The 16,535-nt window shown below is 35.4% G+C and overlaps 1 protein-coding gene across 2 annotated transcripts in view; it reads left to right on the forward strand.

Moving 5' to 3' along the window:
• Positions 1–16,363, forward strand: part of GPM6A (glycoprotein M6A) — a 367,647-nt gene extending 351,284 nt beyond the window's left edge. For both annotated transcript variants that reach the window (XM_004447461.4, XM_004447460.4), the window contains exons 5-7: positions 8,102–8,178; positions 8,708–8,773; positions 14,253–16,363. In XM_004447461.4, coding sequence (XP_004447518.1) covers positions 8,102–8,178; positions 8,708–8,773; positions 14,253–14,405 — 296 coding nt within the window. In that variant the 3' untranslated portion in view covers positions 14,406–16,363. The remainder of the gene's footprint in view (positions 1–8,101; positions 8,179–8,707; positions 8,774–14,252) is intronic.
• The last annotated feature ends 172 nt before the right edge of the window (positions 16,364–16,535 follow it).

Raw genomic sequence — 16,535 nt, forward strand, 5'->3', positions numbered from 1 at the left:
TGCTCTTTTCCAAACTCAATATGACGTCTGCACCTCTCTTTCATACCCCCACGATGAACAGTACGAATTGTGAAAACGTCTAAAAACATACACTTCATAGTTTTTTGAAATAATATAAAAATTTAGCATTTACTAATAATGAAATCTAAGAATGTTAAATAAATTGTGAGTCCTCTTTGGTTATTTGTATTTAGGGCCAAATGTCTTGAAGTAACCATTACTCATATTTATATGGACTTGCGATATATAGACACTAAATATTTTATATATGTTAACTGGTTTAATCTTCACATCAACACTGTATGGTGGTTACTATTGTTATTCATTTTATAAATGAGGAAACTGAGGCACAGGGTGGTTAAATGACTTGCCTGAAGTCATACAGTTTGTAAGTGATGGAGGCTAGATTCAAACCGAGGCAGTTTGGCTTCGTAGTCTGTGCTATATTCATAGAATTGACCACTTCTCATATTGAAACAAATCCTGAACTGAGAATCAAGAAATTTAGAGTCTAATCTCACCTAAACTATTTGAGATTCTATTTCATCATTTGTAAAAATCTGGTAACTACAGAATTTATTAAAAATATGCAAATTCGTATGTACGATTATTAAAGATATTTAAAACCTATTGATTAACATCTGAGGATGTTGCAAATGTTTTTCTGTAATGAAATTTCCGCAGTCTTCAGAAAAGTGGGAATTATTCCCCTGGATGGTGTCTGAGGGCTTTGTGGCTCTGCAGGTATGCCATGGATAGACCGTAGGATACGATGTAGCTATTCTACAGCTAACTAGCTGTGTGCCCAAAGCAATGATCCACCCACCACACTGTCAGGCATAGCCCTCCAGATCCCCTTCAGTCTGAACCACATGAAAAGCAGGATGATCTGCTCTTGGCAAGAAGATGAGAGAGATAATATGGATGGCTCTTCCACTGGGGAGGTTTTACTCTCTTGTGTTTCACTCTGTAATCAAAAGAAAAGGAATTCTCAGAAAATTCTGATGGAGTCCATTGGAGAAAAGCTGCTTGGAAAACCATGGTGCTGTCACCATTCCCTCTCTCCAGTGTCTTCCCTGTAGTCTTGTGATGCTAAAAGCTAAAACCGGAAACTATGTGGCCAGCCTTTCCAACAGGGTTGCCACATAAAATACAGGACACCTAGTTAAATTCTAATTTCAGAGAAAGAAGGAATATTTTCTTTCGTACATGTCCTAAATATTACATGGAACATACATATACTGGAAAAGAATTTCAAATATTTACAGACATACTTACTGTGAAATTATTCATTGTTTATCTGAAATTGAAATTTAACCTTAGTCCTGTCCTTTCATTGCTAAATCTGTCAATCCTACTTTCATAGCTTTTTTTGAAAGTACCCCTCACCACTAGAGTAGATGAGGGCTGGGGTCTTTCTAAAGTAAATGGTCTCTGTTTTCAAGAATAATGACACAGTTCAGAATGTTTATGATTGGAAGCTTTTCATTTCTTATGTGGTGATAAGTGAAAATTGGTGAAGTAGCTTTCAGACTGGAAAATATTGGGAAACCCTAGGAAAATGCTTATTAAATTTCCCCAAAATTTGATTTCTAAAGGAGAGGGAAACTAGTCTTAAAAAGATGACTGAATGACTAGACCCTCTTTTGAATATTTTCTACTAGGTCCTTAAAAGAAAAAAAAATTGTTTGTTAATTTTCAATGTATTCTGGTGTCTACTTATCAGTTTTTCAAATACATTTTTAAAGAGCAGGTTTTCCATACATAATGTTAAATAAACCATTAGTATATGTAGCAGATAGAATAATAGCCCTCAAAGATACCCATGCCCTAATTCCCTGAACCTGTGAATATGAGAGTTGACATTGCAAAGGGGACTGAAGCTGTAGACAGAATTAAGGTTGCTAAGCAACTGGCCTTTAGATAGGGAGATTACCTAGGAGTGTATGGGTGGGCCCAGTGTAATCGCAAGGGTCCTTAAGAATGGAAGAGAGAGAAAGAAGGAGATCGTCAGAGGGAGAGGTAATTACTGAAGAATCATCAGAGTTGCACAATGTCACCAACTTTGAAGATGGTGAAAGAGAGCCATGAGCAAAGGATATGGGCAGCCTCTAAAATTGCAAAAGACCAAGAAACAGATTCTCCTTTTGGAGAGTCCTGAAAGGATTGTTTACTAATACCTTGATTTTAGAGTTCTGTCAAATAGAACTGTATGAGGATTAATTTGGGTTGTTTTAAGCAACTGAATTTGTGGAATTTTATTACAGTAGCAGTAGGAAAAGGGATCCATCATTTAAAACCATAGTCCATGATTTTCTTTTATAGACATGTTATTTATTGTTTTTGTGTCTTTGTATATATTTACTTTGCCATTGTGGCGGTTCCTTTTTTGTCAATGCCAGCAATGCTTCCTTTCTCTGAAAATCCTTCTGAAAACCTAATTCCCCTTTGCCATGTTCTCTAACATGCTCCCAGATTGCAGAGATTAGATTTGGACATCTCTGGTGTGGAGGGCATTATTTGGTCTATCACTGCCCATACTCTGGCTCCTAAAGATCTATAGCTATCTCATATGCAAAATACATTCATCTTATCCTAAGGACCAAAGGAGTCATCCCATTACAGTATTGTTTTAGTTTGCCAAAGGGCTGCTGATGCAAAATACCAAACATGTGTTGGCTATTATAAAGGATATTTATCTGGGGTAAAAGCTTACAGTTTCAAGGCTGGGAAAAGTCCAACTCAAGGCGCCATAAGAGGTGCTTTCTCACCCAATTCAGCTGCCACAGGTTGAAGTAAAATGGCACTCAGTCTCTGCCTGGTCATTTGCCTTCCCCTCTGGGCTGTACCGTCTCCCAGTGCTCAGCTGAAGGCACCCAGGCACAGGGCTTGTGCCTCACCCAGCCTCTTCTCTCAGCCTCGGTGGCTCTGCTTTCTTCCCAATTTTAGCTGCAAGCTATCAGGAACATGGCTCCTCTCTCCCCAGGGGCCTCACCTTCTTGAGCCTCTACTTTCTGTCACATGGCAGCATCAAATATGGCAGGACACTCTCTGCCAGTGTGTCTCCATTTTTTATTGGACCCAGCAAGAGAGCAGAAATGCAACCTGAGTCACACCTCACTGATGGTCCACATCCAGAGGAATGAACCAGCTCACAAATATTATCTTTCTTTTTCATGTTCATAAAATAATTTCAGACTGCCACAAGTATCAACTCAAAGTTGAAAATCTCCTCTAAATCTCGTAAACGCACACCTCTGTTTGTCTTTCAAAACACAGTTTAGCAAGAGTAAGATAGGACTATGTGGTTAAATAAAACTTTGCTTTGAGCCTTAGCACTGTTTACAACATAATTATCTAGATTTATCTAAATGTAACTTTTCTCAGGTGGGTGTAGAAAAAAGAGAATGCATTTTTCAGACACCATGTAGACTAGTACTCAGCTCATAATGTTTTCTCTTTAGCCCTTAACATAAAATATACTGCCTGTATGGCACTTATATGCCTTCCACATAATATGTCCCTAATCAGAATTCTGAGCATAAGTAGATAATCAAGTGGCATTAGAATAAGAATGAACCACTCCTCAAAATTTGGTTTATAATCAGGTAGACCTTTACTAAAATTCATCAAAAAAGGAACTGAATACATAAGAATATGCTTTAAAGCAGTTTCCCGTATTTTGCAAAAGTTGTTCCATTATCATATAGATTGTATCTTTTCTGTTGTTGGGTCACCGTGTTACTTTGAACCACATAACGGGAATACTTACCATGTAAGCATTATTATGCTTGTTTAATAGACATGCACATTTCTCTATTCAATCTCATGTTCGTAATAAACATACTCATTTCCAAAAGGCATAGTAGAAAGCAGAGGTATTATTTAATCTAGTTGAGGAATATAAAGATACTTTATCATTATGGGATTTGCTGTATTTTCAAATGAGTCATGAAATAATTTTACTTGCATCCCCATTAACTTTTTAGTATTTCTGTTAGTTTTCAATTATATGGATTCTTTTTAATGAGCTAATGACAATAAGTATATTAAGATACTTATCTAAGAAGATCTGTATCACAAAAATTAAAACTGGTTTCCATCACCTGATCTATATCCAGCGTTTCAAATTCTTCTCTATAAAGCCTGGAGATTTGAGGGAACTATCTCATGACCAACAGTGAAGAGAAAGGGGTCTAAATTAGTTGGGGCTATTTACCGCCTTCTATCTATCCCACCTCCAGTCCAGCATACCCACATATTTTGACCAGAACACATTGCTTTTATCTGTTCTCCATAAATATCTCGCAGTAAGATTTTATTTCCATTTTTATTCATTATTTTTTCTCAACAAATATTTATTAAGCATCTATTATGTTTCAGAACGGCTCAATTTTGAAAGAAAAAAACAACAAATCTCTACAATAACTACAGAAACATTTGATAAGCACTTAGATCTTTGGATCCATCACCCTTTCTCTACAGAAGGCTGCTGTGACTTAGAAATATTGCATTATTTGCTCAAAATATATCAGAGCAGAGAGTTGAAGCTAGAAATCAGCATTTTTTACCTTAATCATTCAGTTCAAAAGAATATTTTGTTAGTGTGGAAGCTAGATACATATATCATTAATAGAAAATCTTTTGTATGTGTAACTCTAGGTGATTGCTAATTACTATGTTCATTTGCGCTAAATCAAGAAATGTGGGGTGGTATCTTGGCTATATATTTTTTTTATCTAGGCTAAAACTTTTTAATACACTTCAGGTGTTCTGTCTTCTTTAAAGACCAGTAATGTAGGGAGTGGAAGTAGCTCAGTGGTTGAGCACCTGCTTCCCATGTATGAGGTCCTGGGTTCAATCCCCGGTACCTTCTAAAAACAAACAAACCAACAATAAAAAAGTAATGTAAATGGTAAATTGATTATTTGAAATATAGGCATGCATATTTTGCAGCAGAGCATTAATTTCCCAACAACCTGTAAGTGATCATGAAGTCTTAATATCTGTCCATTCTGTTTACCTCCACCTCTAGCTTACAATTGCCTCGATGAGAACTTAATATCCCTGGCCATGGTGCTTCACTTGTCCAAAATCACCTTAGAGGGGTTTATTGCCTTAGTGCAGAATGGAATACTTAGGCATACTTTTCTTTAAGATTTTCATATTTTAGGCAAAGTAAGGAATATAGTGCTTTTGTTTAGCCGGCTGCAAAAATATAAAGAACTATAGGAAAAGCACGTGTCTGCAACTGGAATTCATTGAGCCCTTCTTGTTCACTCTCCTTGCTCGTCTTGCTGAGTGTTCTTTCTTCTTTTGTTGCACAGCCTTTACTTGTTACTTGCTTTGCTCCTTAATTACTTTTAAGAAACTGAAAACGCTAGTCTATATATTTTAGCTAAAAGCATTTCTGTACTAAACTAATATACAAATACATTCTGTATTTGGAAAAATTGATATAATTTTGAAGAGTTTACTAAATTTTGGGTTAAGCCACTTTGGTCATAGATAAATAGATACACATGAATCAAAATAATCAAGGGGTTCAAAGTTGCACTGAAGCACATCTTAAATATACATGCTCCTTTGTGTTCTTATTATTCATATGTTGATTGACAAACTATGGTTAATTTGCATCATGTATATATGTAGTTATATGAATTTGAGACATATAACTGTATATATTCATAGATAGATAGATAGATAGATAGATAGATATATGTATGTATATAGGTATTTTTTCCTAATGTAAGGGTAACAAGATTCCTGGAGAAGAGTTTGGTTTACAATATTTAAGATTGGAAGACTTGAGCACAAAGTTGCCATTCGATACTTAGAGATCGAATAGAGGAATAGTCTTGGTAGAGGGAAGATTCAGTACAGAGTTCATAAGACAAGAACATACCTTGTATAATATTCAAGGAACAATGAGGAGGCCAATGTGGCTAAAGCAGAAAAGTAGGGAGAATAGATTGAAATGAAGTCTGAGAGTTCATGAGACATACAGTCATGAAGACTGAGTGCCTTACAAGACATTGTAAGTTTTGGAACTTCTTTTCTGAGGGAAGTGGAAAGTCATTGCAGAATTTCGAGCAGAGAAGGGGTATGATCAGACTTACTTCATAGAAGGATAAGTCTGGTTGTTGTTTGGGGAATAGACTGTAACAAGGGTAGATGCAAGCATGCCAGTTAAGGTGCTGTTATAGTAACCCCGGTATCAGATGATGGTGACTTGGAGGATGGTAGCAATGGAAATGGGGAGAAGTCATCTGATTCTATTTGTGTTTTGAAGATAGGGGCAGTAGACTTTCCTAATAGAGTGTATGTGGTCTGTGATAGAAAAAGAGGATTCAAAGGGGACTTTTAGTTTTTGGCCTGAGCAACTAGGAAGATTGACTTGATATCAAATGAGATGGAAAAGGCTTCCAAAAGAGCTTGCTTGAGAGTGGGGCAGGCAAGGAGAAAGAATAGAAGCTCAGTTTTGAAGATGTAGATTTTTAGATGCCTATTAGAAATCCAAGTGGAGTTGTCAAATAAATTGGATATATGAAGCCTGAATTCAAGGGAGACATGTGGGCTAGCTGCATAGATTTAGGAATCATTGATGGCATTTAATGTTCAGGATGAGATCTTCAAGAGAGAAAGAGCTCTGAGCACTAACTACTGGGGTGCTCCAATTTAAGGGATTGCATAGAGAACAGGAGAAACCAGACAAGGACATTGAGAAGGAAAAACCAGTGAGAATAGAAAGACAAGACAGTGTCTGGACGAAGAGGTGGTCATCACCTGTGTCCAGTTCTGCCAATCAGGAAGTAAAATGAAGACAGAGAAGTAATCCTTGGGGTTTAAGTGGAAATGAGAGGAAGATAATTGCATACAGTGAGCAAATGCAACACTTTCTAATATTGCTGCACATATGAATAATAAATGGATAAGGAAATGTCTGTATAGCATATATATTCTACATGAAGGAAGACTGTAATAGAGCAATATGGAGGAAGGTAACCTTCACCAGGTTGCTTTCCCAGTTTACAGAGGTTTATTCAACACGTCTTATAGAAGGTTCTTTTTTTTTTGTCTCAAGACTATATTAGCAGAAAAGAAATGCTATCTTTCCTTTCTTCATTTGATGGACTACCAGTAGATTATTTTTTAAACTGAAATAAATTGCTCAAATGGCTGGCATAGCAGAGGATGACATCAGCTCTTTAAGAAAGGGAGAGTTTGTTAGATACCTTAAGGGTAAGCATGTATAAATAGATACGGGTATTAAAATTAAATAGCAGTGAGTGCTAAAAGCTTTGATATTCGTTTACCCAGATTTCTTTTTCTTTCATGCAAAATAAAGTTTAGCACTTCAGTAGTTCTCCAAAAAAAAGTTAGCCATTTTAGAATAAACGTGGTTGCTTCTGTTCTCTAAAAAGGGATCTAGAGCAGTGGTAGTGCCATAACAACCCATGTGCTTCTTAAAATGCTTAACATTCATAGATTTTGACTTAACAATTCTGCATTAGATCCCGGAAATATATTTTTTGATAACTTTGCCAGGTGATTCTGATGCAGTTGGTCTATGAACCAAGAGGAACAAGGGCAAATATAAGCAATTTTGCATCTTTTTATTTCCCTTTACAAATAGCACTGTTTTCATTATCAGGAGAAGATAAATTGCTCCTTTGGGTATTACATTTATAGACTAACAGAAGATTTTTAACAGCCAAGCAAATTTGGATCTTGACTTCAGCACAGTCTGGGCATAATTCCCAAAATAATTGTGATGCCTATACCATCACATAATGGATCAAACCAATGCATTAGCTGCAAGTGAATCTGAACAATTCGGTGGTTGGATTCAGTTGAATCTAGATCAAAAATGTTGTAAATTGTGTGAAGGCTAAATGTTTTTTTATCTTCTATTCATAAATATTATTCATTATGCTGGAATGAGGACTCCCATTTTAAATGCAATTAAAGCTGAGTAAAAAATTGTTCCCTCCATAACATAAAAGAGAACTTGGTTAGATTTGATCATCAAAGTTCCTTTTTGTCTCTCTCTGCTCTTTAAAAACATTTGTATTAAACTGTAATTCCCTATATGTCATAGGAATTGTGACAATTGGAGAGGAAAAGAAAATTTGCACCATCTCTGAGAATTTCCTGAGAATGTGTGAATCCACTGAGGTGAGTGTTTTTACAGTCTTAAATTTGGCAGAATTTTAGCATTCATTTGGTATTTAAAGAATATATAATGAAATTTATGTTGAATACTCCCTTTCTTTGAAGAGGCAACTTTTACATGTAGTGATGTTATACAAGAGGAGCGGAGAGTAAATATGCATGAGATGTACATTTCAATAAAAATTATACCAAATATTTTTATTTTTTTCTAGAAACCATCCATAACTTAAAAATTGAAAAATTATAGTTCCCTTTTAAAAGAGATAGCATAGCTTTATATTATAAAATTACTGAAAGCCATTGTTATCACGATCTTATCACATAATGAAATTATAGTAAAATGATGCTATTGTAGGGATTTAAATAATTGGCAGTAGAAATGATCATGTAATGTTTTTGATTAAGTAATTTATCATAGGCTTACTTTTTGTAAAAGATGCACAAACTTCTTGTTCATGAAATAACAGCAGCCCAGATCTCGGTTGTGCTTGTAATCCTGGCACGTTTCAGTCCTCTGTGGTTTCCTTTGCAGCTGAACATGACCTTCCACTTGTTTATTGTGGCACTTGCTGGAGCTGGAGCAGCAGTTATTGCTATGGTAAGACCTCGCTACTCTGATGCTTTACTTTTCAAATTGAGCGATAAAGCAATTGACTTGTAAAGATGATACATTTCTTCTAGTATCTGAAGTTCATAAGAACCACATTTCTTTAATATCAGTAAAAATTAAAATAAGTGGAAAACAAGGCTTAATGAAAAGAAATATTACAATAGAAAAATACAGTTGATAATCTATTCCCTGATTAAAACTATAATAGTGGTAACATTAACAAAAAATAAGTTCATTAGAATTTAAACATTAGAATACTATTAATATAAAAAAGTTATCTCGTTAACTTCCATTATCCTTTTTTCCTTCTTAAATAAGAACACGAAAGTTGCCGTATTGAGTTATTTATGAAAATAGGATTAATTTCTTTTTCTTAATTGAAATTTTGGTAGCTTCCAGCCTTGTCTTCCATACTGAATTTTCTTCAGCAATATTAAGAGCTAGTCTTCTTTTGAACTGTTAGGCTTTTAGTGAATTTTGAGGTCCTAATCTGTGCCAGACCCCGTTTCTTCCTTTGTAATCCACCACAAATTCCAGTCTGCTCCCTTGAGTACCAAATATCAACAGTGAACAAGTACTGTGAGTAACAGTAAAAGCTTTTGTAGCTAAGGTCTGTCATCCTTATTTTTGTAAACTAGAAGAGTAGTATAGAACTTTAGAAGGTTACCAGTAACCTCACAACTGTTATAGCTAATTCAATATGTAAAAATGATGACTTCATTTGTACTTATTTAACAACTTTCCTTAATGTGACAATACAGTGTCCAATTTGTTGGTGAAAGGAACATTTTTTTTAAATAAGATTTTTTTTATCTCTTGTCAAATACTAAAAATAGGAAAGATGAGACAATGCTAGTGTGCTAATGAGCCATCTCAGACCCGTTATTTTTAGTGACTTCATAAATGCTTTTTAAAGAATGTTTCTGTATTACTAAAAATCATTTTGAAAAACATCTAGCAATGCTATGTCAGTGGTGAAGTCAGTTTTCATATATTCTGATAATTTAAACATTGCTCAACATTCCATATTTAGTGACTATACATCTCTACAGAGTGTTGTTTTGGAAAAATACCTTGTTGCTGATTAAATGGAGAGGTTAAAAAAATAATAAGCAAAAATCTTATATCCTTAATCTACAGTTAACGATAGAATGTTCCCTGGAGAAACAGCAAAATGTGCTGGCCAGTGGTGAGCCAAGCATTCGTGGTCACAAGCAGCATACAGCCTGGCTGTCAGATCATAGGAAATATGTTATGTACACATTCTTGTACAATGGGCAGGTTTTTTTCTTTCATTTTTTAAATTTTTTTGTCTTTATTCATTTTTTAAATATTACAATCAAAAAAGGAGGTCCCCATATACCCCCCACCCCCCTCACCCCACTACTCCCCCCATAGCAACATTCTCCTCCATCATCATGAGACATTCATTGCATTTGGTGAATACATCTCTGAGCATCGCAGCACCTCATGGTCAGTGGTCCACACCATAGCCCACACTTTCCCACGTTTCATCAGGTGGGCCATGGGAGGACCTACAGTGTCCAGTAATTATCCCTGCAGCACCACCCGGGACAACTCCAAGTCACAAAGGGCAATTCTTAAGGGCATGTGGCTGTGCAACCAGTATACATGCATATGTAAGAGCTCTGTCAAAGTATCTTTTTGAACAAAGCTATAAAATAAAGCACTTGCTTGCATTTGCTATGAATATATACATTAAAAGTATATATGAAAACTGTCCTCCAGGCATGCACTAGAAAAATAAGTTTAGTGTAAAAAAGTTATTTAAATGTGTCTAAAATTATCTTACTTTCAAGCTATTCTATTATGAAAATATTTAAGATAGAGATTTCGGTGTTATGCATCATTTAAGGAATCTGTTTTACAACTCCTTAGACATCAAGTTATTAATATGTTTATTTCCAGCAGCAAGAGTTTATTTAGAATATATATTTTTTAAGTGCTAAGCATCACCTTTTAGCTATTTGTTATAAATATGCTTATTGCCAACAGCAAGAGTTTGTTTAAAATAGCATATATTTTAGGTGCTAAGCATTATCTTTTAGCTATTTGCTTAGTATCTATTGGACTTAGATATTATGGGGCAGAGGAAAGGAATCATTCTGCTTACAATTGAAGATATTCCCTGTTTTGGGGATGGGACTTGTCCATCATCATCATTTTGTGAGTTGTCCAGGGCAGACCCAAAGACCTAGAGATTAGGTTGACAGCAACTCTGCTGGCTTTTCAGGGCTCAGCCATCATGAACAATCAGAAGAATTAAGTCTCTAAGAAATACATTTATCAGGTACATTGAAAATCATAGGTTCAAATTAAAGGAGTAGAAGAATCATGATTAGGGGAACTGATAATGACATTATAGTGGGAAAATAGTGTATGAAAGTCCCTAGAGCCCTCAGGAGCACTCTTGTTTGAGGCATTGTTCACTGTGGCAGTTTATGAAATCTGCCCGAGACATGGACAAGCATAACCTACAGAATGACCTCTTGACTCACTTTGAAATCTCTTAGCCATGAAAACTCTGTTTTATTTAATATTTCCCCCTTTTGGTCAAGGTCTTTTTCCAAATGCACCACTGAGTCCTGGTAATAATCCTTTGGTGCCAGGGAGGCTCATCTCCAGGACTCATGTCCCAAATCTGGTGGCAGGGGGAAGGCAATGAGTTCAGATGCTGAGTTTGGCTTACAGAGTGGCCACATTAGAGTGACAGGAGGGTTCCAGGAGGTAGCTCTTAGGCATTAAAATTATAATTAAGCTTAGTTTCATTATGACAGGAATAAGATTCATAAATGCAAGCATTAAGACTGAGGCTTTGGCATATTGGCCTGTTTTATTAGGCAAGGTGTATATATTCCAGAGCTTTTTGCCATCTTATTTGAGAAAGTAGCAAGACTTCTCCCAAATAGAAGTTTAATATTTTGTTAGTTACTGTGTGGGCCTCTGTCCTAAAATGTACCTATGACAACAAGAATGCATTTATATCCCATAGAAGTATGCTCTAGGTACATTTTTCCCCATATACCACCCCACTATCAACAACCCTGTACTAGTGATGTACCTTTGTTATAGCTCCTGAAAGAACTTTCTCATATTTGTATTATTAACCACAGTCCTCAGCCACCTCAGAATCCACTGTGTTATACAATCCCCTATTTTATACTTTAGCTTTCCTTATAGCAACATGTATGAGCCAAAACTTCCCCTTTCGATGACATTCACACATACACACTACAGTGCTGTTAATTATACTCACTGTCATCCATTCCCAAACCATTCAACCTAATTGTAAATTGTATAGATTAAGCATTGACTTACCGTTCTCTATGTCAACTCTGTCTCCTAGTAGCCTATCTTCCAGAGTCAGCCTCCATGACTCTGCTCACTCTACAGGTCACGTCAGTGCAATCATGCCATGTTTGTCCTTTTGTGCCTGGCTTATTTCACTCCACATAAGATCCTTGAGGTTCAACCATATTGTAGCATATGTCAGGTCTTCATTCCTTCTTACAGCTGAATAAGATTCCATCGTATGTATATACCACTTTTTATTTATCCATGTCTCTTTTGATGGATACTTCGTTTGCCTTCCATCTTTTGGCTCTCTTGAATAATGCCACTATGAACATTGGTGTGCATATATCTATTTGTTTCCCTGCTTTCAGTTCTTCTGGGTATATACCTAGTAATGGGATTGCCAGATAATATGGCAGGTCTATATTAATCTTCCAGACTGTCCTTCACAGTTACACAACTCTACATTCTCACTGGCAGTGAATTAGTATTCCTTTTCCTCCACCTCCTACCCAAGACTGGTAGTTTTCTGTTTTTTTAAATAGCACCAGTGTAATAGGTGTGAAATTATATCTCATTGTAGTTTTTATTGACTGAGTTGATGACAGCACAACTCTGATGAAAATGAGACCCACTGAGTGTACACTTTGAATGGATTGTATAAAGCATAGGACTGTATAACACAATGAATCCTGTGATGGAAAATGGACTCTGGGTAACTGAACAAATATGAGAACAATTGCTCATGAACTATAACAGTATAGAATACTAGTACAGTATAGCAATAACCAGGTGGTTGGGGGAGAAACACACCAAATGCAAGATGTTGGCTGAAGTTAGTAGTAATGTTTTAATGCTGCTCTTTCATAGTTTGTAACGATTGTTTCAATACAATGCAAGGTGTTGGTGGTAGGGTAATAATGTATAGGAGCCCCGCATGATGATACTTATATTTGTTTTGTAAGTTCACATCTTTTACTATGCAGCTGTTGTTTATGGATGTTCATATATGAATGATAAACTTCAATTTAAAGAGTTAAAAAATTTCCATTGATCAAAACGCAAAATTACAGAGGAAAGCTGAATATTCTGAAAATAACCTTTCCATCTGCATAAACTTCTTTCTCCTATGTCCTTGTGTCATATTTGTTTTCTTATTTTTTACTATCTACTGATTGCTGAATATGCCATAATATTTACCTTAAAAGGTAAATATGCTAAAGAATTGAATTTGCATTCTATATGCGTATCCCTGATTTCCTAGAATTAGTCTGTGTCTCATCTCTTAATGTGCTCTGAACTTATTATGAAAATGTTAGCCTTCTCTTTTCCTAATTTTTGCATTAAAAATACTGCCCACCCTTAAAAAATCAGGGAAATTAAATAGCTGACTTCTTTAGTTTTCTTCCCTAGTCATCCATTAAAATCTATCATGTGGAAAACTGTTTAATTTTCTTCTGTGTACCAAGAGGGATGGAAAGAGAGAAAAACATTTAAGTTGGTCTCATTGTTGAGTCAATTTAAGTCAAATCAGGAGATTTGTGATTTAAATTAGCTTCCTTTTTGAACATGAAACTCTTCTGCTCTCTGTGAATGACTGTGTAGATAGATAGACTGACTCATACATCTAATGTAATATCTGCTTTCTTGTAGTGTGCTAAAATAAAATGCAACATTGACTGTATGAAAAATTAGCTCAATAATTGGGTCCAAAGTTTTCTTTTGAAGTGTCCGTGATTCCTCTTTGTATTGTGCAGTGGACCAATATATCCTCCCATTCAAGTCAGCTTGACACAAACTGTGTATGAGAATATTTCCAACTATGGATTAGAAAGCATAGATACCTACACATGAAGTGTATAGCCTTGGGCTTTGGATACATGCAGACAGAAAGGACAGGAAACTTCCCATACTTCGAGTTGGAAGATGGGTACTAAAGAAAAAGAGAGCAGAGGATATGTTGTGGTATGGTTGGAGGAGTGAGGAAGGAACACATTGTCTATTGTTCCTATTGCCACAGAAGTGCTGGTTCCACTCTACACATAAAGATTTCCTTTATGAGTCAGTAATTTTAGTGTTTCTTTCACAGTAGCAGGCTGTAATGAAGATTCTGAACAAACTCCCAGTATCAATGATTTGTGTCTCTGATTAGGTTCACTACCTTATGGTTCTGTCTGCCAACTGGGCCTATGTGAAGGATGCCTGCCGGATGCAGAAGTATGAGGATATCAAGTCGAAGGAAGAGCAGGAGCTTCACGACATCCACTCTACCCGCTCGAAAGAGCGGCTCAACGCGTACACATAAATAAAGCCTTCCTGTCCTTTCTACCATTTGAATGCTTTGGTGTTTAACTCAAGGTCATCCAACCATCCAACCACTGGAAAACGAAATAGAAGTGCTTCTCATCAATGATCTGTAGGGTGATTTATGAATCACCTCGTTACAATTCATGGTTGTTTAGCACTTAGTTTCCTAATTTGTTAAATTGGTGTAAACAGATCTCTTCTACAAGCTCCTATCCAGCCTTTGTTTTGATATTTCTCAAACTCATTTAATAATTCTGTAAGATCAAAGATATTAACATTGTCAAATGCAAAAGTCCCTTTGATTTTTAACCACTTCCTCTGTGTTATGCATAATACCTTTTGCATTATTTCTTATGTTTTTGAAAAGGAAAATAGCTTTTTATACTTTTTAATTTGATTTCGGTAACTAGTTTAACTACAGGTAACCTTCAAAGGGACCATTGTACATTATGAACAATAGCAATGGCATCATGATAACTCTTCCTGAAATATAGAAATCTTGTGTGAAGATTAGTGGCCACATTACTACAGGCCCTGGATAATGTTTTCATCAATCTAAGGTGCAATTTCTAAATTTGTAAGAGTAGGTAAAAAAAAAAAAAAGTGCTTCTTATCTTTGTTAACACTGTATTTTTCTTGATGTACTTCAAAGGTATTTCTCTCTGATTACTCATGTTTGTTCTGAGCATGTAGAACCAGTGATGCTAATGCATGGCTAGTTGCCTTTTTCAGATTGTGACACCGGGCTTACCTTTTAAACTTTAGTATAGAGACATTTTAATGGAAATAACTACTTGTGGACTGCTGAGAATGGTCTCTTGGTGATTTAAGCAGCGGCTGGATTGGATCTTTTAATATGCTAATGTGGAAAATTAATTACCTTTATGAAGGTGATATATTAAAAATAAGCACACTAAACCCTCAGAAGTCCTTTTACCTGCTTTAAGATTTTAATGGGTTGCACCTTTGTAAACTATCCCTGAAATGTGTATGATATATTTGAAAAGGCTTCCATTAACATAATAGCTTTGCTTGCAGCCTTCTGATCTATTTTGGCTTACCTGTAGTGTTTTTTAAAAGTGTGGTCAGAGGCCACTCTAGAATGTATTGTTTGGAAGTATAGTGCTATATTTGTGTTTTTATTTCAAGTAAGTCATTTTAACCAAATATTCATTCGTATTCATTTATAAGAAGTACCTGTATCAAAACAATTTTAAAAACAAAGCAATCAGTATTATGGGACCAAATGTGGTGTTTGTTTTTAACCTTGACTCGCTTCTTTTGTTTATTTCTAATGCTACAAGAATGCTGTAAAGTATCTTTTCAAATGATGTAGCCTGACAGGACATTTTTGTCAGTGTATAAAAACTAGGTAGTATTGTGCACTGATTTGACATTGTGAAATCCTTTCTCAGTTTAAGTGCATTTCTAATAAAATTTATTTCGGTAAAACAATCATTGTACAATGACTAGTCATGCATCATCGTAATTTTACAAGTTCTTGTAGTTGGTAGGGAGGTATTACTAGAATTACCTGTGGCATGATTATGCATTCTCTAGTATTATTTAATTAATTTGGGATTGGTTTTGCTTTTTTTATTAATTTAGATTATCTTACTGGTTCAACATTTTTCTGATATATGCAGTATTACAGATATTCAGCAAAAGTATTAATGGGTTTCTTTCAATTCTATACAATAGTGTTTCAGTTCTGTGTCTTAACAGTTTGTGATGATTTTTAAAACTGTCTTTTAAACTTATGTAATGATGTTGACGCTTTTGGCTTTTTTTCTGGTATTAGAGTTTGTATTTTCACAAAGAGTGCTTTGTAGCAGGCATTATAATTAATCTGTTTTGTACATAAATGTGCCAACAGCTTGATGGTGGCGTTTTTGAAATGTAGAACAAAGTGCTTGCAAACTGTAATAAACACACTTGTGTACTTTGTGTACTTATTATTAGTTTCTGCAGTTTGTTTTTTTTTTAATTTGGTTTTCTTTTGTCTTGGTTAGCCCTTTTCCCTAGGTGTATATGTTCTTTTCAGATGAAATAGATGTTATCTCCTCAGGATTCTCATCTAAATTGGATTTAACTAACACTTCAAAATTCAGTTGAAAATTCTGTATAG

Source organism: Dasypus novemcinctus, chromosome 1 (genome assembly GCF_030445035.2).
Source record: "Dasypus novemcinctus isolate mDasNov1 chromosome 1, mDasNov1.1.hap2, whole genome shotgun sequence".
Taxonomy (NCBI): domain Eukaryota; kingdom Metazoa; phylum Chordata; class Mammalia; order Cingulata; family Dasypodidae; genus Dasypus; species Dasypus novemcinctus.